At 60.4% G+C, this 20,880-nt stretch overlaps 2 protein-coding genes across 4 annotated transcripts; both read left to right on the top strand.

Moving 5' to 3' along the window:
- Positions 1–673: 673 nt before the first annotated feature.
- On the top strand, positions 674–9,166 carry POU6F1 (POU class 6 homeobox 1; the record flags this gene model as incomplete). Its single annotated transcript, XM_083881011.1, has 7 exons — positions 674–857; positions 2,128–2,309; positions 2,987–3,112; positions 3,247–3,492; positions 4,312–4,435; positions 5,038–5,209; positions 6,582–9,166. The coding sequence occupies 7 exons, from the start codon at positions 674–676 to the stop codon at positions 6,925–6,927; spliced, it is 1,380 nt and encodes a 459-aa protein (XP_083737137.1). The 3' UTR covers positions 6,928–9,166.
- Positions 9,167–9,212: 46 nt separating this feature from the next.
- On the top strand, positions 9,213–20,434 carry TFCP2 (transcription factor CP2). 3 transcript variants are annotated; one of them, XM_083880919.1, is made up of 15 exons: positions 9,213–9,443; positions 10,767–10,918; positions 11,780–11,856; positions 12,059–12,164; positions 12,229–12,335; positions 13,071–13,223; positions 14,061–14,171; positions 15,256–15,344; positions 15,964–16,009; positions 16,350–16,443; positions 17,524–17,614; positions 18,367–18,473; positions 19,160–19,344; positions 19,605–19,656; positions 19,760–20,434. In XM_083880919.1, the coding sequence occupies exons 1-15, from the start codon at positions 9,322–9,324 to the stop codon at positions 19,795–19,797; spliced, it is 1,530 nt and encodes a 509-aa protein (XP_083737045.1). In that variant the 5' UTR covers positions 9,213–9,321; the 3' UTR covers positions 19,798–20,434. The 3 variants fall into 3 exon arrangements, with proteins under 3 accessions (XP_083737045.1, XP_083737046.1, XP_083737044.1); XM_083880920.1 differs by having other exon boundaries at positions 15,961–16,009; positions 19,202–19,344; XM_083880918.1 differs by having other exon boundaries at positions 15,961–16,009.
- The last annotated feature ends 446 nt before the right edge of the window (positions 20,435–20,880 follow it).

The raw sequence follows: 20,880 nt of genomic DNA, 5'->3' as shown, positions 1-20,880 counted from the left end.
CACCTGGCCGTGCAGGCCGCCCCACAGGTAACTGTCCCCCGGGGCTGGGGGGCCAGGGGGGACCCCGGGGGGTGGCCAGGTGAGGGGACCCCTTTTGTCCCCCCACGGGGGGTCTCCACAGAGCTGGGGGGGTGGGAAGGGAGGCCCCAGGTGCCCCTCGTGTCTCTATGGAGAAGGGGTTCCCTGTAAGGGAGGACCCCAAGGTAAAGGGGACCCCCTCTGTGCCCCCCATCCCCCACAGAGCGGGAGTCAGCAGTGAGGGGGGACCCTCCTTTGTACCCCCCAGGGGGGCATCTCCACAGCCCCCCAGTGCCCCCCACTTAGCAGAGCTCCCCCCCATCTCCCCACGGAGAGGGGTTCACGGCTCAGGGGGGCTCCCCCTTTGCCTTCCCCCCCCAGAGGGTCACCAGGGAGCCCCCCTGGATCCCCCTTCCCCCAGGGCTTCCCCAGCCAGGGGGCTCCTCCTTTGCCCCCCCCGCCCCCAGAGAGGGATTCCCGGGGAGCTCCCCCTTTGCCCCCTCCCCGCAGAGGGGTGTCCCAGGCCGGGCGGGGGGTGCCCCGTGGGGGTTTCCCTGATGCTGAGCAGGGCGTTGATTTGTGTTTCTCTTTCAAATCTCATTTATCTCCGCAGGTGTTGGCTCAGGAAAGCTTAGCCACAGGTGTGACAGGAGTAATGGTTCCAGCAGGGACAGTTACTCAACCTCTTCTTATCCCCATCAGTATTGCAGGTCAGGTGACAGGCCAGCAGGCGCTGGCCCTGGTGACAATTCCCACAGCAACGCTCGCCGCGCTCCCGGGACTGACGCCGGCGGCACCTGCGGGGGCGATTTTCAAACCGCCCGTAGCCAATCTGACAGGTAACCGCAGGTAACCGCGCCCCTGCCCCGCCCGCCCGGACACCTGGGAGCGGAAACGGGGCTGACACCGGGGAGTTGGAGTGGAAAAGGTGCAGATTTGGGGCTGCAGGAGGGGTCTGAAATGGGCTTGAGTTTGGGGGATTTGAGTATAAAAAAGCAGATTTGGGGCTCCAGGTATGACACCTCCTGCAGAATTTGGGGCTCCAGGTGTGACACTCCTGTAGATTTGGGACTCCAGGTGTGGCACCTCCTGTAGATTTGGGGCTCCAGATGTGGTGCCTGGTGTAGATTTAGGGCTCCAGATGTGGTGCCTGCTCCAAATCCATGGCTCCGGCTGTGGCTGCAGGAGGGGCCTGAAATGGGCTTGAATTTGGGGGATTTGAGTATAAAAAGTCTAGATTTGGGGCTCCAGATGTGGCGCCTGGTGTAGATTTGGGGCTGCAGATGCAGAGCCTGATGTAGATTTGGGGCTGCAGATGTGGTACCTGCTGCAGATTTGGGGCTCCAGGTGTTGGCACCTGGCTGAAACTGTGGAGGTTGGAGCTCCCTTTGCCTCCTCCCCAGCTCATCCTCAGCCCAAGTCTAGTCCATCCACAGGCTTCAATGTGAGGGGCTTCAGTGTAAAAGGTGCAGATTTAGGGGTTTTGGTATAAAAGGTGCAGATTTAGGGGTTTTGGTATAAAAGGTGCAGATTTAGGATTGCAGGTGCGGCACCTGCTGCAGGAGTGGTCTGAAATGGGCTTGAATTTGGCAGATTTGAGTCTAAAAGGTGCAAATTCGGAGCTCCAGGTGTGGTACCTGGCTGAAACAGGTGACCTTGGGGCTCTCTTTGTCCCCTCCTTAATTTATCCTGCCCCAGCTCAGGCACAGCCCGGGTTGTGTTCACCTGCAGGGGTCTGAATTGGGCTTGAATTTGGGGAATCAGATTATGGAAGGTGTAGGTTTGAGGCTCCAGGTGCAGATTTGGGGCTCCAGGTGTGGCTCCAGGTGCAGATTTGGGGCTCCAGGTGTGGCACCCTCTGCAGCAGGCGAGGGGGGAGACCTGCAGGTGGGACAGTGGGGGGGATCGACCCCAACTCGTCGAGGCTCTTACCTGTGCCAGGTGTGTCCGGGGAGGTTTTGGGCTCCCCCCGCTCCGGGCTGCAGCCGCAGTACCTGGTGTAGGTGAGGCCCCGCCCCTGGGGACGGGAGGGGACAGGCGGGGCGGGGCGGGGGAGGGGACACGGTGTCCCCGGTGCCACCCAGTGACGGTGTCTCTGTCTCTCCGCAGCCGCCGCCGTGCTCAGCCCCGCCATCCCGGCCATCCCGGCGGTCCCGGCGCCGCGGCCGCCCCCGCCGCCCCCCGGGCAGCCCCCGCTGCTGCCCCAGCCCCCCCCGGCGCCCACCCCCCCAAAGGACCCCCCGATGTCCGTCCAGCCCCAGATCACCGGACTGGCCTTTAACTCCGGCATAGTAAGGACTGACCCCACCCCGTCCCGGGGTCCAGCGGCCACGGGGAGCCCCGGGAATTCCAGGGCCACGGCCCTGCCTCAGTTTCCCCAGGCAGGTTCCCAGGCTCAGTTTCCACATGGGAGATTGTGACCTCAGTGTCCCTGGAGGAAATCCCTGCCTCGGTTTCCCAGGTGGAATCCCTGCCTCAGTTTCCCCAGGCAGGATCCCAGTTTCAGTTTTCCTGGGCAGGACCCAGCCTCAGTTTCTCCAGTGCAGGACTCTGGCCTCAGTTTCCTGGGACAAGATCCCTGCCTCAGTTTCCCTTGGCAGGATTCCAGTCTCAATTTCCCTAAACAATCCCTGCCTCTGTTTCCCCATGTAGGGTCTGAGCCTCAGTTTCCCTATACACAATCCCTGCCTCAGCTTCCCCAAACACAACCCCAGCCTCCGTTTCCCCAAACGCAATCCCTGCCTCAGTTTCCCCGTGCAGGATCCAAGCCTCAGTTTTGCTGAACTAATCCCAGCCTCAGTTTCCCCATCCCAAGGTGCAGCTCTGCTTTGGGCAGCTCCCAGGGCACGGATTTATGGATTTAGGGACCCCCAGGGACTCCGGTGGCCACCGGGGGGATGGGGGGACAATCCGGGGGGGTCCCGGCGGCCCCCCCCGCCCCAGCTCTGACCCCATTTCCGTCCCACAGCTCACGGCGGCTCTGGGGGCGCAGCCACAGATCCTGGGGTCCCTCAGTGCCCCCCCCGTGATCGCCAACCCCCTCCCCAGCGTGCAGGGGATCCCGGGGCAGCTCCTGACCAACACGCAGGGCCAGGTACCGCGGGGGGTCCCCTGTCCCCCCCCACCCCGGGGCTGTTCACCTGGGGAGGGGCTCCCGGCTGCTCCCACTCTTGTCCCCCCGCAGGGCGGGTGTTTTGGGGTCCCCCAGCGCTGTCTCCCCCCCCGCAGGTGATCGGGACCCTGCCGTGGGTCGTGGCCCCCCCCGGGGTGGCCGCGGCCGCCCCCGCGCCGGCCCCGCCCAGCCTGCAGGTGACACCGGTGACACCGCAGCTGCTGCTCAACGCGCAGGGCCAGGTCATCGCCACGCTGGCCACGGGGGCCACGCTGGCCACGGGGGCCGCGCTGGCCACCGCCCCCCCCGCGCCCGCCCCCGGCAAGAAAAACGGGGCCACCGAGCCCCCCATCAAGAGTGAGGTGAGCCCACAGCCCTGAGCCCCCCAGAGTCACTCTGAGCCCCCCCCCCCCCCCCCCCCCCGAGCCTCCCATGTCACCCCGAGTCACCCTGAGCCACCCTGGGCCCCCATGGGTCACCCTGAGCCCCCCCATGGGTCACCCTGAGTCCCCACCAAGAGTGACCCCAAACCCCTGAACCCCCTCTAAGGACAAGGGGAGCCTCTGCACCCTGAGACCCCTGAGCCCCCCAAGCTCCAACCCCCACCAGTGAGGTGGGTCACGGCTTGGGGGCGGGTGGCAACAACCCCAGCCAAGGGGCTTTGGGAGCAGGGGACAGCTTTGGGACCCTCCCTGTGCCTGTGGGACCCTGCCACACCACCTTGGGGGAGACAGAAGCACCTTTGGGACGTGGCCAGGTGACTTTGGGACACTGTGGCCATTCCTGGGACCCAGCCACGTTGTTTTGGGGACATGTGAGCCCCTTTGGGACCTGGCCATGTTGTTTTGGGGGGACACTCCTGGGACCTGGCTGTGGGGCTTTGGGAACCCGTGAGCACCTTTGGGCTGTGGCCCCATGGCTTTGGGGCCCAGACAGGTGGATTTAGGAGCCCATGAGCACCTTGGGGACCCAGCGGGGACACAAGAGCACCTTTGGGTCCTGGTCATGTGGCTTTGGGGCCCCAGGAGCACCCCCAGGCCATGCCCCCTCTTGCCCCAGGGCTGTCCCGTGGCCACCCCGTCCCTCTCCTGGTGCCACCAGCTCTCCCAGTGGGATGTCCCCAACAAGGACTGGAGCTGCCTGTCCCCCCAGGCCCCCGGTCACCCCCAGGTCCCCCCCAGGTCCAGCCCATCCAGCCAGCCCCAGCTGGGGTGGGGACCAGCCCCACACCCATGGCCAAGGTGTCGCCGTCCCCGGTGCCCATCACCTGCTCCGAGACCCCCACCGTGAGCCAGCTGGTGTCCAGTGAGTCACTGGGAGCACTGGGAGGGGGATAAGGGGCTGTGGGGTCACTGGGAATAGTCTGGGATCCACTGGGAAGAGGGATGGCGGGAACTGGGATCCTGTGGAAGAGGGATAACAGGGACTGGGCTCCCCTGGTAATAATGGGGGTCTGGGAAGTGTTGGGAAGAGAGATCTCGAAGTCTGGGATCCCTCGGAAGAGAGATAAGAGGGACTGTGGGAAAAGGGATAATGGGGGTCTAGAGTCCCTGGACAGAGGAATAATGGGAAGTGGGGTAACAGGGCCTGAGGTCTTCTGAGATCAACAGTGTCAGGGAACCACTGGGGAGAGGGAATGCTGTGTCTGGGGTCCTTGGGAAAAGGAATATTGGGGCTGGGCTCCCCTGGAAAGAGGGATAACAAGGTCTGGATCGCTAGGAGAGAGATAACAAGGTCTGGGATCGCTGGGAGAGAGATAACAAGGTCTGGGATCGCTGGGAGGGGGATATCAGGGGCTGGGATCAGTGGGAGAGGGATATCAGGGGCTGGGCTCCCTGGGAACAGCAGGCTCTGGGCTCCCTGGGCACGGGGATAATGGGGTTCACACCCCCCCCGTGCCCCCCCAGAGCCCCCCGCCCCGCCCAGCACGGAGGAGGACGGGATCAACCTGGAGGAAATCCGGGAATTCGCCAAGAACTTCAAACTGCGGCGCCTCTCGCTGGGGCTGACCCAGACCCAGGTGGGGCAGGCCCTGACGGCCACCGAGGGCCCCGCCTACAGCCAGTCGGCCATCTGCAGGTAATGTCACCTCTGGGGACAGGGACAGGGCCACCTGCAGGTAATGTCACCTGTGGGGACAGGGACACTGCCCTCTGCAGGTAATGTCACCTGTAGGGATAGATATGGGGACAGGGCCACCTGCAGGTAATGTCACCTGTGGGGACAGTGCCATCTGCAAGTAATGTCACCTCTAGGGACAGGGCCATCTGCAGGTAATGTCACCTGTGAGGACAGGGACACTGCCGTCTGCAGGTAATGTCACCTGTGGGGACCCGGACACTGCCCTCTGCAGGTAATGTCACCTGTAGGGAAAGGTATGGGGACAGGGCCACCTGCAGGTAATGTCACCTGTGGGGACAGTGCCATCTGCAGGTAATGTCACCTCTGGGGACAGGGACAGGGCCACCTGCAGGTAATGTCACCTGTGGGGACAGGGCCACCTGCAGACAAATACGTGTCACCTGCAGGGACATGGACAGGGCCACCTGCAGGTAAGCACTGCGGGGATAGGACAGGTACACCTGCCAAGTAGAGGGAGGACAGGGCCAGGACAGGGACATGCAGGTATGGGGCAGGCCCAGGGGCAGGTGCAGGAGGAGGAAAGGGAGAGGAGTGGAAAAGATGGTAAACTGGGGGAAAGGAGAATTGGAGAAAGGGAGGAAAACGGGAGGAAAGGAAGTGGGAGAGAAGGAGGAAAATTATGGGAAAGGAGGAAAAGCAGAGAATGGGAGGAAAGTGGAGGAAAGGAGGAAAGTGGGGGAAAGGAAAGTTAGGGAAAGGGAGGAGAGGTGGAGGAAGGGGGAACTGGAGAAAAAGGAAAATGGGCAGAAGAGAAAAATGGGGCAAAGGATGAATCTGTGAGAAAAGGAAGAAAATGGGGCAAAGGAGGGAGTTGGGCATTGCTCCCCCCTCACTGTCACATCCCCAGTCTCAGCCTGTCCCCCATCGCTGAGGGTCTCCCATGTCCCCCACATCCCCTCAGCTTTGAGAAGCTGGGCATCACCCCTGAGTGTCCTCTGAGTGTCCCCTGTGTGTCCCCTGTGTCCCCCTTGAGTGTCCCCATGTCCCTGCAAGTTCAGAAGCTGGACATCCCCCTTGAGTGTCCCCTGTGTCCCCAGGTTCGAGAAGCTAGACATCGTCCTGAGTGTCCCCTGTGTCCCCCCGGAGCATCCCCCTGAGTGTCCCCACAGGTTCAAGAAGCTGGACACTCCCCCTGAGTGTCCCCAGTGTCCCTCCAGTGTCCCCCCTGAGTGTCCCCCCCCGTGTCCCCCCTGAGTGTCCCCCCGAGTGTCCCCTATGTCCCCCCTGAGTGTCCCCGTGTCCCCGCAGGTTCAAGAAGCTGGACATCACCCCCCAAGTGTCCCCCCTGAGTGTCCCCGTGTCCCCGCAGGTTCGAGAAGCTGGACATCACGCCCAAGAGCGCCCAGAAGCTGAAGCCGGTGCTGGAGAAGTGGCTGCGGGAGGCGGAGCAGCGGCAGCGCGAGGGGCAGCAGCACCTGCTGGAGTTCGTGGGCGGCGAGCCGGGCAAGAAGCGCAAACGCCGCACGTCCTTCACCCCGCAGGCGCTGGAGGCGCTCAACGCGCACTTCGAGCGCAACGCGCTGCCCACGGGCGCCGAGATCACCCGCATCGCGCAGGAGCTGCGCTACGAGCGGGAGGTGGTGCGCGTCTGGTTCTGCAACCGCCGTCAGACCCTCAAGAACACCAGCAAGCTCAACGTCTTCCACGTCCCCTGAGCCGCCCTCCCCGGCCTCCTGCCATCAGCACTTTGGCCGCTGGTGCTGTCCCTCCGCCGCCACGCCCGCACCTGTGTCACCTGTGTCACCTGTGTCACCTGTGTCACCTGTGTCACCTGTGTCTGCCTCCCGGTGCGCTAAACTGGGAGTGCTGGGAGCCCCCCCCCGTGTCCCACAGACCTCTGGCCATCAGCACTTTGGCCGCTGGTTTTGTCCCTCTGCCACCATGCCCGTGACTGTGTCCAGGCCCTCGCCTGTGTGCACCCCCACTCTGTCCCTCAGTGACTCCCACGTGCCCTAAACTGGGAGCACTGGGAGCTCCCCCGTGTGCCCCCAGCCTCCTGCCATCATCCAATGGTTCTGTCCCTGTGCCACCTGGTTCCTGGCACCATCCCTAGACCTGTGTCCATCACAGCTGTACCTGTGTCCACCACCCCCAAACCTGTGTCCACCACCCCCAGACCTGTGTCCATCACAGCTGTACCTGTCCGATATTGAACGTCTTCCACACACTCCGAACTGGGAGCACTGGGAACATCCCAGCTCCCAGTCACAGTCCCCCCTGACCTCCTGCCATCAGCACTTTGGCCATTGATTTGTCCCTTTGGCCACCTCATTGTCCCTGTGCCCCTTGCCTGTACCTGTGCCCACTTGTGCCTGTGTGTGTCCTCCTGTCCCCTCCTCGTCACACGCCACCGCAGCGTGTTAATGTCACCTCCCCCACCTGTGACACACCTGGTGACAGACCCTCGCCCCCCCTCCGAGTGTCACACACCCACCCAAAATCAGTGATTTCCATTTTTCTGGGGTTTGCCCTTTTCCCTGTGTTCCTGAGGCGATGTCACGGCTCACCAGGGGTGACCCCAAATTTATGTCGCCCCCACGCTGGTTTTGCGGGTCCCCCGCCTCGTGAGGGGCTTCTGGGGGTGATCCCCCACCTTGGGGACGTCCCGTGGGTGAATTTTGGGGACATCACCCCCGGGTTTGGGGGGCGTGAACCCCAAAACAGAGGCAGCGCCCCTTCCCCACCTCCCCCTGCCCTGAGCCCGGGAGCTTCCAGCGCCCCCGGGGAGCGATGGGAGGGGGCGGTTTGGGGGGACACCGGGGCGCCCGCTGGGGCCGCGGCAGACTGATGCACTTGATGTAGTGGTGTGAAATAAACAGTATTTTTCTTTTTTCTTTTCCTTTCCCGTTTTTTCAAGATTTTTGGGTGGCGGGGGCGGGGTCCCGCCTCCTCGGCTCCCCCGTCTGTGGCCGGCGCAGCTCAGCGCTCGCCCGAGGCGGGAGCGGGACTCGAACCCGCGGTCCTGCGGGAGGCGCCGCACGGAGCCGAGCGCCGCCCGCCGCCGGGGCCACGCCTCCAACCAATCACTGAGCGGCCTGCCCGGCGCGAAGCTCTCTATTGGTTATTGTGGCCGCCCGTCTCGCGGCGAGGCGCGGTCCCATTGGCTGAGCGCGGCGGAGGGGCGGGGCCATCCTCCGAGCGGCGGGGGCTGGGCCGCCGCCTCCATCTTGGCGGAGCGGCGCGTTTGGGGGTCCCGGCCCGGAGCGGGGGGGGCCGGGCCCGGACTGGGGCGGGGGGCTCAGATCAGGGGGGCTCAGCCCGAATTGGGGGGTCCCGCCTGGGTTGGGGGGGTCCGAGCTCGGATCGAGGGTCCCAGCCAGGATTGGGGCGTTCCAGCCCAGGCGCGGGTCCCTGCCGGGGGCAGCGCCCGGGCTGCTGGAGGATTTTGGGGTGCAGCCCTTGGGGCCGGCCCGTGGAACTCAGGGCCCCCCGGGGGTGCCGCCTCTCGGGGGTTTTGGGGTTCGGGGGACCCCCGAGGTGTTGCCTTTGAGGCGCTGCAAGGGCGGGGGTGCAGCCTCGGGGGTGTCGCGGCGTTTTGGGGTTCAGTCCCCCGTGGGGGCGGGTTTGAGGGGTCCCCACATTAGTCACGGCAGGAGAGGGTCCTCAAGAGGTTTGGGGGGACTTTGGTACCCCCAGAAAACAGGGAGAGGTGTTGGGGTGCCCCCAGTAGCCCCTGGGTTGGGAGTGTCCCTGAGGAACCACGGTTTGGGGGTGACCCCGAGGCCCATCGGTTTGGGGGTGACCCCAAGGCCCCCTCACGCTTGAGGTACCCCAAAGTCCCCTGGTTTTGGGGGGACCCCTACAAGCCCCTTTTTGGGGTGTCCGCAAGGACCCCCGTGTTTGGCCGTGCCCCAACCCCGTGCTTTTGGTGTATCCCCCCATTTTTAAGTAACCCCTGACCCCCTCCCCCCCATTTTTGGGGTGTCCCCGCCCCCCCCCCCCCATTTTTAGAGTGACCACGACAACCCCCTTTTCTTGGGGGTGACCCTGCCGACCCTCCCCCGTTTTTGGGGGTGCCCGGTGCCCGTTTTTGAGGCGCCCTGCGGGCCATGGCGTGGGCTCTGAAGCTGCCGCTGGCGGACGAGGTGATCGAGTCGGGGCTGGTGCAGGATTTCGACGCCAGCCTCTCGGGGATCGGGCAGGAGCTCGGCGCCGGCGCCTACAGCATGAGGTACCGGGGACCCCAAAACTGCCAGGGCACCCCAAAACACCCCGGGGAAAGGCAGGGGATGTGTGGGGAGCCCCAAAATGAGCTGGAGGTTGAAGGCGCCGGGCAGCACCTCAGTACCTACAGCAGCAGGGGAGCTCAGAATGGGCAGAGGCACCCCAAAATCTCCATGGGCCCCCAGAAATCCCCAAGGGAAACCCCAAAATTTCCAGGGGTCCCCAAGGGAAACCCCAGAATCTCCAGGGGACCCTAAAATCTCCAAGGGAAACCCCAAAATCTCCAAAGGAAAGCCCCAAATCTCCAAAGGACCCCAAAATCCCCAAGGGAAACCCCAAAATCTCCAGGGGTCCCCTGAATCCTGGGGGTTCCCCAGGATTTCCAGAAAGGATCTCAAATCCCCAGTGGGGGCTTCAGAATCTCCAGGAGACCCCAAAATCTTGTGAGGTCCCCGAATCTCCAGAGGGATCCCAAAATCTCTGGGGATCCCCAGAATGGCAGGGGATGCCAGGGGCAGGGGGAACCCCAAAATGTGCCAAAGTTTGGGCACTAAAGGGGGACGGGGACAGATTGGGAGGGAAATGGGGACAGATTGGAAATGGACGTGTTGGGGTAGAGATGGGGCTGGAGCTGGGATGGAGTTGGGAAGGATTAGGGGGAGAGTTACAGTTGGAATTCTGACTGAAGTAATGCCTAGAGCTGAGTTTGGAGCTGGGATGGATTCAGGATGGAATTGGGGTGCAGTAGGGATGGATTCGAGATGCCATTGGGCTGGAGCTGGGATGGATTCGGGATGGCATTGGGGTGCAGTAGGGATGGATTTGGGATGCCATTGGGCTGGAGCTGGGATGGATTTGGGGTGCAGTTGAGATGGATTTGGGATGCCGTAGGGATGGATTTGGGGTGCAGTAGGGATAGATTCGGGATGCAGTTGGGATGGAGCTGGGATGGATTCGGGATGGATTTGGGATGCCATTGGGATTGATTCAGTGTGCAGTTGGGAGCTGTGGTTGGAGCAGGGAAGGAGCAGGGATGGAGTTACAGTAGGAATTGTGGTTGTTGCAGTGGTTGCAGCCAGGATTAGGAGTGCTTACAGGTGCACCCCAGGTGCTTACAGGTGTGTTCAGATGGCCACAGGTGTATTCCAGGTGAGCAGATGGCACCTGAGGACAGATATTCAGGGCACACCTGGGCTCGGGCAGGCTCCAGAGGCAGAGCCAGGTTTCTGGGGGGCTCTTCCCACAGGTACCAAGGCCCAGGTTGGATTGAAGGGGTCCCTGGCCCCCAGCCCTCAGCTCACCTGTCTCAGGTGACTCCCTGTCTCCACAGCGATGTCCTGGCTCTGCCCATCTTCAAGCAGGAGGAGTCCAGCCTGCCCCCGGAGAACCAGGACAAGCTGCTGCCCTTCCAGTACGTCCTGTGCGCCGCCACCTCCCCGGCCGTCAAACTGCACGACGAGACCCTCACCTACCTCAACCAAGGTGAGGCCACACCTGCCCTGCACAGGTACCCCCGGGAACCAGCCCCAGCAGGGAGATTCTGCCTCTGGAAGTTGTCGTTTCTCGAGGGAAATTGCTGATTTCTGGGCTGTGCCTGTTGGGAAATGAGGAGTGGTGGTGCCTTCACCTGGCTGTGCTCTGCCCAGGTGGAGCGTGAGTCACCTGGGGGGTTTCACCAGGTTAAAGTGTGGGTAACAGGTGTGTGCAGGGTGGATACAGGTATGGATGAGGTGTATCTGTACAGGTGTGTGTAAGGTGTGTCAGTACACGTGTGTGTGCAGAGTGGTTACAGGTGTGTGTAAGGTGTATCTGTATAGGTGTGTGTAAGGTGTATCTGTACAGGTGTGTGCTGAGTGGTTACAGGTGTGTGTAAGGTGGATACAGGTATACAGAGTGGTTACAGGTGTGTGTAAGGTGGATACAGGTATACAAGGTGGTTTCAGGTGTGTGTAAGGCGTACCTGTACAGGTGTGTGCAGAGGATTACAGTTGTGTATAAGGTGTATCTGTACAGGTGTGTGCAGGGTGGTTACAGGTGTGTGTAAGGTGTACCTGTACAGGTGTGTCTGTACAGGTGTGTGCAGGGTGGTTACAAGTGTGTGTAAGGTGTACCTGTACAGGTTTGTCTGTGCAGGTGTATGCAGGGTGATCACAGGTGTGTGTAAGGTGTACCTGTACAGGTCAGTGCTGGGCAGCTCTGCAGGATGGGAGTTACAAGTTCAGGCTGTACCTGCTGCTTTCAGGTACACCTGGAAGCTCTGGGTTGGTGGGTCCCCAAATGAATGAGGAGCTCAGGTGACAGGTACAGGTGACAGGAAAGCCTCAGGTGCCCTCCTGCCTCCAGGTCAATCCTACGAGATCCGGATGTTGGACAACAGGAAGCTTGGGGAGCTGCCTGAGATCAATGGGAAGCTGGTGAAGGTGAGCAGAGAGCACAGGTACCCCTGGCCAGGTGTGCCCATCCCAGCCAGGTGCTCTCCAGGGCCCTGCAGCTGGGTAGGGGATATACCTGGTGGGGGTGGGGAGGGTGGTTCCCTTTTTGCCCCTTTGTGGCCCAGGGAACGGCCACACATCTGGCCAGGTGTGCCAGGGCGGCTCCAGGTGATGTTTCCCCCTTCCCCAGAGCATCTTCCGGGTGGTTTTCCACGACCGGCGGCTGCAGTACACGGAGCACCAGCAGCTGGAGGGCTGGAGGTGGAACAGACCTGGCGACAGGATCCTGGACATAGGTGAGTCTCACCTGGCCGGGGCAGCTGGGGGATCCCAGGTGGGCCTCACCTGTTCCCCTCACAGATATCCCGATGTCCGTGGGGATCATCGACCCCCGCGCCAACCCGACACAGCTCAACACCGTGGAGTTCCTGTGGGATCCGGCCAAGAGGACCTCAGTCTTCATCCAGGTAAGGACAGGTGGGCAGTGCCTCACACCCAGGTGAGGGACAGGTGGGCAGTGCCTCACGCCCAGGTGAGGGATAGGTGGGCAGTGCCTCACACCCAGGTGAGGGACAGGTGGGCAGTGCCTCACACCCAGGTGAGGGACAGGTGGGCAGTGCCTCACACCCAGGTGAGGGACAGGTGGGCAGTGCCTCACACCCAGGTGAGGGACAGGTGGGCAGTGCCTCACACCCAGGTGAGGGACAGGTGGGCAGTGCCTCACGCCCAGGTGAGGGATAGGTGGGCTCTGTCCTGTATCCAGGTAGGGACAGGTGAGCTCTGCCCTACATCCAGGTGAGGGGCAGAGCTCTGTCCCACATCCAGATGAGAGACAAATGGGCTCTGTCCCACATCTGGGTAAAGGATAGGTGGGCTCTGTCCCATACCCAGGTGAGGCACAGGTGGGCTCTGTCCCATATCCAGGTAGGGGACAGGTGGGTTCTGCCCCACATCCAAGTGAGACACAGGTGGGCAGTGCCCCACACACAGGTGAGGCACAGGTGGGTTCTGCTGCACACTCAGGTGAGGCACAGGTGGGCTCTGTCCTGTATCCAGATAAGGGCAGGTGGGCTCTATCCCACATCCAGGTGGGCTCTGTCTCACACCCAGGTGAGGTACAGGTGGGCAGTACTCCACACCTAGGTGAGGCCCAGGTGGGCCTTGCCCTGCAGCAGTTCCCACAGGAGCTCACCTGTCCGCAGGTGCACTGCATCAGCACGGAGTTCACGCTGCGCAAGCACGGCGGCGAGAAGGGCGTTCCCTTCCGCGTGCAGATCGACACCTTCAGGGAGAACGAGAGCGGGGAGTACACGGAGCACCTGCACTCTGCCAGCTGCCAGATCAAAGTGTTCAAGGTACCTGCAGGCTCCTCCCACCTGCACTCACCTGACCCAGTTTGTGCTGGGGGCTGCTGGTGCCTCTGAAACCTCCCACCTTTAGAAACGACAGCCCCCACCTGGTGGTGCAGGTGATGAGAGGGGCTGGGAGAGGTTGTTCCTGCTGTGGTCACACCTCAGGGTACCTGTGATTCCGTCCCACTGTGACATCCCCAGAATCTCACCTTGGCCCCTCTTTTCTCACCTGTTCACCTCGGGGGGGTCAGTGGGGTTTGGGGTCTTGCTCTGCCCTCCCCTGGTGCACCTGGGCCAAATTCTGTGAGTGCAGGTACAGCCCAGTTTAAGGGAATTTCCTCAGGCATCTGCCAGGGGGAATACCTGGATACCTGTGCACACATCTGTGCTTCCCATGGGATTTGAGTGAGATCCCCCTGATTTTGGGTAGAGGAAGGGCCCAGGTGTTCAAGGTGTGGCAAAGTCAAGGCCAACCCTGTGACCTCATGTCCAGGTGCAGTTTGTCTCCCCAAAATCCCATACCCTGCCTGGTCGATGCAGATGTGGAAGACACAGCTCAGGTGTATTCAGGTGGTTACAGGTGTCTGCAGAGAGGTTACAGGTGTACACAGGGGGTTACAGGTGTGCACAAAGTGGATACAGGTGTATTCAGGTGGTTACAGGTATGCTCAGGTGGTTACAGGTGTATTCACATTGTTGCACCCCCATCCTTGCAGAGGCCCTTGGGACAAGCTTTGCCCAAAACTGCTCTTTTTCCCTCTGTCAAGTACTGAGAAGGCTGAGTCACCTGTGTCACCTGTGAGTTTCCCACACACCTGTCCTGGCCTGTCCCTTTTCCAGCCCAAAGGAGCCGACCGGAAGCAGAAGACGGATCGGGAGAAGATGGAGAAGCGAACGCCCCACGAGAAGGAGAAGTACCAGCCCTCCTATGAGACCACCATCCTCACTGAGGTGAGCTCACCTGCCTCACCTGGCTGCCAGGGAGCAGGGCTGTGCTGCTGCCAAAGCTTTGCTCGAGGTGTTCATACCTGCCAGGCAAAACTAGGGACAGAGAAGATGCTTTTGTACCTGAAAAAGGGATTTGGGGACATTCTTGACCTGAGCTGGGCAGGTGTGTGCAGGGCCAGGTGTGCATGGTTCCAGGTGTGTGCAGATGTGTGAATGCAGTGCAGGTGTGTGCAGGTGCAGTCTCAGGTGTATCCAGGTGTGCACAAGTACAGTCCCAGGAGTGTGCAGTTGTGTGTGTGCAGATGTCTGCAGGTACAATCCCAGGTGTGTGTGCAGGTGCAGTCCCAGATGTGTTCAGGTGTGTTTGTGTGCAGCCCAGGTGTGTGCAGTGCAGGTGTGTGCAGGTGCAGTCCAGGTGTATGCAGGCACAGTCTCAGGTGTGTGCGTGGTTCCAGGTGTGTGCAGGTGTATATGTGCAGTGCAGGTGTATCCAGGTATGTGTGTGTATGCAGGTGTGTGCAGACACAGCCCCAGGTATGTTCATGTTTCCAGGTGTGCACAGGTGTATATGTGCAGCCCAGGTGTGTGCAAGAGCACCCCAGGTGTGTGCAGGTGTGTGTGTGCAGGAGCAGCTAAGGTGTGTGTGTGCAGGTACAGCCCAGGTGTGAGTGTGCAGGTACAGCCCAGATGTGTGCAGGTGTGTGTGCAGGAGCAGCCCAGGTGTGTGCAGTGCAGGTGTGTGTGTGCAGCCCAGGTGTGTGCAGGTGTGTGTGTGTGCAGCCCAGGTGTGTGCAGGTGTGTGCAGTGCAGGTGTGTGCAGGTGCAGTCTAGGTGTATGCAGGCACAGCCCCAGGTGCGTGCATGGTTCCAGGTGTGTGCAGGTGTATATGTGCAGCCCAGCTATGTGCAGGAGCAGCCCAGGTGTGTGCAGGTGTGTGTGTGCAGCCCAGGTGTGTGTAGTGCAGGTGTGTGTGTGCAGGTGCAGCCCGGGTATGTGCAGGTGTGTGTGTGCAGCCCAGGTGTGCAGGTGCACTCCAGGTGTGCACAGGAGCAGCCAGACACACTGTGTCACCTGTGGTGCCCGCAGTGCTCGCCATGGCCCGAGGTCACCTACGTGCCCAACGCGCCGTCCCCCGGCTTCAACAGCTCCCACAGCAGCTTCTCCATCGGGGACGGGTGAGTGACGGGCCCTGGAGTGCTGGGGTGGGGGGGTGGTGACACCAGTGACACACCAGTGACACCCCAGTGTCATCTGCGTGACACCAGTATCATACCAGTGACCCCAGTGATCCCAGTGCCATCCCAGTGACACCGTGACACCAGTGACACCCCAGTGACAGCCCAGTGATACCAGTGACACCCCAGTGTCATCTGCGTGACACCAGTATCATACCAGTGACCCCAGTGATCCCAGTGCCATCCCAGTGACCTCAGTGATCCCAGTGACACCAGTGTCATTCCAGTGCCCCAGTGCCATCCCAGTGACCCCAGTGACCCCAGTGCCATCCCAAAGATCCCAGTGACCCCAGTGACACCAGTGCCAATCCCAGTGACAGCCCAGTGACCCATGACACGAGTGCCATCCCAATGACCCCAGTGGCACCAGTGCCATCCCAGTGACACCCCAGTGACCCCAGTAACCCCCCAGCGCCATCCAGTGACAGCGACCCCAGTGTCCCAGTGCCAGGACCCCCAGTATTGTCCCAGTGACCCCAGTACACACTGGGACAGGTATCCCAGTATGATCCCAGTGTCCCCAGTATCCCAGTGACCCGTGTCCCTCTGTCCCCAGCAGTGGGTCCCCGAGCCACCAGCCTGACCCCCCCGCACCCCTGGCTGACGTAAGTACCTGCCCAGGTACACCTGGGGGGCTCCCCAGGGAAACATTTCGGGTCACACCTGGGAGGCCACGGCCCTCCTGTGCCCACCTCGGGGTGGGGGGGGGGGGGGGGGGGGATTCACACCTGAGCTCACCTGTGCCTCAGTGGAAACACTTCCACATTGCCTGGAAACATTCCCCGGTCACCTCTGAGCTCATCACCTCATCCCACCTGCTCAGGGGGTCATTTCACACCTGTGCTGGCCCACCCTGAGCTCACCTGCGCCCCTGGCTGAGTGCAGACACTTGACCTGGTCACCCAGGTCACCTGGCAGCACCTGTGTCCCCCCCTGTCCCCCCAGACGCTGCTGCCCACCTGGACCCCGCAGGAGGCACAGCAGTGGCTGCACCGCAACCGCTTCTCCACCTTCTCACGGCTCTTCAGGAACTTCTCAGGTGAGTCCTGCCCTCACCTGGGCTGGGTCACTTCCCCTCACCTGGGCTCGGTCTCCTTACCTGGGCCAGGTCACCTCAGCTGGGCCAGGTCACCTCCCCTCACCTGGTCTGGGTCACCTCACCTGGACTGTGTTGCCACCACTCCCTCACCTGGGCCAGGTCACTCCCACCCCCTCACCTGGGCCAGGTGAGCTTGCCCAAACTCCTGTTTTTATAACCCAATCTAGTGTCTCACCTGGCCCCACCTTCCTCAGCTCACCTGGCACAGGTAACCCAAGAGGGGCCGATTTTGGGGGAAAACAGAGCTGGGAAATGGCAATTTTGGGAAAAGGAGGTGAAAATCTCAAATTCGGGCAAAGATGGGCTGAAAAATGCTGATTTAAAGGAAAATTAAACTGGAAAATGGCAATTTTGGGAGGAAACAAAGCGTGGAAAATGGTGATTTTGAGGAAAACAGATGAAAAATGCCAATTATGGACAAAACAAAAGCAAAAACCTGACTTTGTGCAAAACAGAGGTGAAAAATGCTGATTTGGGGTAAAGCAAACTTGGAAAATGGCAGTTTGGGGGAAGACTGAGCAGAAAAATGCCAAGCTGGGGGAAAAATAAAGCCAAAAATTGCTGATCTGAGGGAACACAAAGCTGGAAAACGCTGGTTTTGAGATGACCAAGCTGAAAACTGCTGATGTGGGGGGAAGCAGAGATGGAAAATGCAGAATTTGGGAGAAATCAGGCTGTAAAACACTGATTTGGGGGAAATGGAGCTGAAAAATGGTGATTTGGGGGTAGAAAAGGCTGAAAAGTGATGATTTGGGGGAAAACAGAGCTAGAAAACAGGGATTTGGAGAAAACAGAGGTGGAAAATGCTGATTTTAGGAAAAATTAAGTTGAATAAATGCTGGTTTGGGGGAAACAAAAAATGGTAATTCGAGGGAAAGCAAAGCAAAGCTGGGAATGACTGATTTTGAGGAAAACCAGGTGAAAAAAATCCCAATTCTGGGCAAGCAGAGAAGAATTTGGGGTGAATTTGGGGTGACTTTGGCTGAATTTGGGGTGAATTGGGACCTGTGGGGTTTGCAGGGGCGGACCTGCTGAAGCTGACGCGGGAGGACGTGATCCAGATCTGCGGCCCCGCCGACGGCATCCGGCTCTTCAACGCCCTCAAGGGCAGGTGAGGGGCTGGGGCTCACCTGGGGGGGCAGGATACACCTGGGGGAGGCAGGATACACCTGGGAGGCGATTGGGACTCACCTGGGGGGGGAATTGGGACTCACCTGGGGGAGGGAATTGGGACTCACCTGGGGGGACTGGGACTCACCTGGCCCAGTCTTTTCCTATCCGAGTCAGGAATTTAGGGGAACTTTGGGGAAGGAAGTCCAGGTGAGAGAGGAATTAAGGATTAGGAATTATTTTACTTTGAGAGTCCAGGAATGGGGCCACAAGCCAGGAATTCCTGTTGATCCAGGAGCTGTCTCCACCTGTGGCCCACACAGGTGCAGTTACCTGCCCAGAAAGCTCCCAAAAAGGGGATGCTTCTCACAGCTTCCCCTAAAGAGCAGGGACTTGCCCCAGGGGTTTGACACACCTGGAAGGCTGAGAGGGACAGGGTGTCTAGATGGGAATTCCAGGTGAAAATTCCAGGTGAGAATTCCAGGTAGGAATTCCAGGTGGGAATTCCAGGTAAGAACTCCAGGTGGGAATTCCAGTGAGAACTCCAGGTGGGAATTCCAGGTGGGAATTCCTGCCCCATGGCACTGGGGAATGCTGACCCAGGGTCACCCTGAGGGGACACCTTGGGATCAGCCAGGTGGGGACAGCCACAGGAGTTTTCCTCTGGGATGAGCTCATCCAGCTCCTCCTGAGGACACCTGGCAGGGACAGGGGGAGGGGAGGGGGAGCCCAGGTGACCTTCACCTGTCGCAGGATGGTGCGGCCCCGCCTGACCATCTACGTGTGCCAGGAGTCCCAGCAGGTGAGGGAGCCCCAGCACGAGCACGAGGACGGCGACGGCAGCGCCGGCACCTTCTTCGGTGAGGGGGGCAGGGGTTGCACCTGGGGTCACACCTGGGGGGGACTTGGGGGCTGGGATCACACCTGGGGGAGTAGGGATCACACCTGACGGGCTCAGGAAACAGGGATGTGCTGGCAGCCGTTTCCAGCAGAGCACCTGCCCACAGGTGCTCAGCACCCAATGGCCCCACCCCCTCCTGAGATCACCTGTGCCTCACCTCACATAAGCCCCTCCCCCAGCTGCCCCCTGCTCACCTGCGCCCTTGCTTGTGTCCCCACCTGTGAACACAGAGCTCACCTGGGCTCTCTGTACACCTGGGGGTCCTGCCCGCTCCCCTCAGGCCAAGGTGCCAAAAAATGTCACTCCTGACCCCAGAAGATTTCCCTCCCTCTATGCCACCACACAGGTGACATCTCACCTGTGCCAAGCCAGAACTGGGAACACCTGGGAGAACCCAGGTGCTTCCCCCAGTACCTGGGAAGGGCTGGGGAGGGGCTGGATTTCCAGCGTTCTCATCCTGCTGGGAATAAAACCCACCTGGAACAGCCCAGGTGAGGCTGGGAGGTTTGTGGGGCCAGGTGTGTAAATCCCACACAGGACACAAGTGACAGGCAGGTCCCTGTTCCGAGGCACAGCTGAGCCCAGCCCTGGGGGTGTGTGGGGCATACCTGGGCAGGTGTGAGCACACCTGTGCTGTATCTGCAGTGTACCATGCCTGGTGTGAGCACACCTGTGCTGTACCTGCAGTGTACCATGCCATTTACCTGGAGGAGCTGACAGCAGCTGAGCTGACAGAGAAACTGGCCCAGCTGTTCCGTGTCCCCGCCCAGCACATCCAGCACATCTACAAACAGGGACCCACCGGGATCCACGTCCTGGTCAGCGACGAGGTAACGCCCACCTGCCCGGTGGCACACCTGGGGAGGTGGGGAGGAGCCCCTGGAGGTTCACCTCGGGAAATGGGATCACCAGGGATCACCTGGGCAGGTGCTGGGGAGGGCGCAGAGAAGGAGTGAAATAAATTCAGCTGGTGCTCCCGAAGCTCCCACCTGAGCTCCCATCTGAGCTCCCACCTGGGCACCTCCAGCCCTTTGGAGCCCAAACCTTTCCCAAAAAACCCTGAACTGGTGTTGTTTGGGTTTTTTTTCAGATGATCCAGAACTTCCAGGATGAGTCCTGCTTTGTCCTGGACACCATGAAAGGTGTGTGAGTACCTGGGGCTCTGTGTTTGGGCCACACCTGTATCAGATGTCCCCACCCCACCTTCCCTCACCTGCTCTGGGGTGACCTTGCCTTCCTTTGCAGCCGAAACCAGCGACAGCTACCACATCATCCTGAAATAGGGGCCAGGTGAGGGACAGGTGAGGAGCACCTACAGCCTCTCAGCACACCTGGAGACCCTCCACTCCCAGCAAGAGGACACAAGCAGCAATCTGGGAAGCCCCAGGTGTTGTTACCTGGCTGCCCCTCCTGGCAGGAACACCTGGAAACCCTCTGGAGAGCCCCCAGGTGTGGTTACCTGGCAGCCCTTCCCACAGGTGACTCCTGGCATGGACAGGATGCTCCACTGCTGGAGCTCTGAGGCACCAGGTGTTCACCCACCGGGGACAAGGTGTTGCCTCCAGGTGTGCGCAGGTGTGAAGTGACCTCATAAGGTCATCAAGAATTCCAGATCCAGATTGAATTATGGCAAATTGGAGGATAAAGGAATAACTCTGGGGGGTGGGGGAGGGAGGGGAATGGACATTGCTGCGTGTTTTGGGGAGAAAAGCAAACATTTCGCTATTTCTGCTGAAAATGTGAAGTGATTGAAGCGGCTCTGGGCAGGTGTCCAGGTGAGGGATCTGCCCAGGTGTGGGAGGTCCATCCCCAGATCCCTTGGACTTGGATGCTCCAGGTAATACTGGCCTCAGCTGTTTTCAGGCAAAAAATCAAGAAAAAAAAGACAATTTAAACCAAGGATTTGATTTAAATAAAGCCGGGGTGGGATCCAGGTGAGGCAGGTCCTGGCTCAGGTGACAATAGTGACAACCTGGCCAGTGCAGGGGGTCAGCATCACCCCACAACTTCCCCAGGACTGAGTAACACCTCCAAAATCACCCCAAACATCTCCCCAAAATCATCCTCAAGACCACACAAAAATCACTCAAAACCACCCCCGAGTAATCCCCCAAATCATCCCAAACTACCCCAAAACCACCTCAAGATGGCCCCAAAATCACCTTGAAATATCCCTGAATTAATCCCAAATTACCCCGTCACCACCCAAGACTACCTCAAAATCATCCACTAATTCCCCCAAATCACCAAAAATTCATCCACAAATCACCCCAAATCCCACATGCCCTGGGGGGTGTCAGGGCTGGAGCACTCCATGATGGGGACACACCTGGAGGAGGGGAGTGTCCTCATTTGCAGGTTGTACC

This window comes from Zosterops lateralis, assembly GCF_965231275.1.
Source record: "Zosterops lateralis genome assembly, chromosome: 32".
In the NCBI taxonomy this organism is placed as follows: domain Eukaryota; kingdom Metazoa; phylum Chordata; class Aves; order Passeriformes; family Zosteropidae; genus Zosterops; species Zosterops lateralis.
This window is presented reverse-complemented; position numbering and strand designations above follow the sequence as displayed.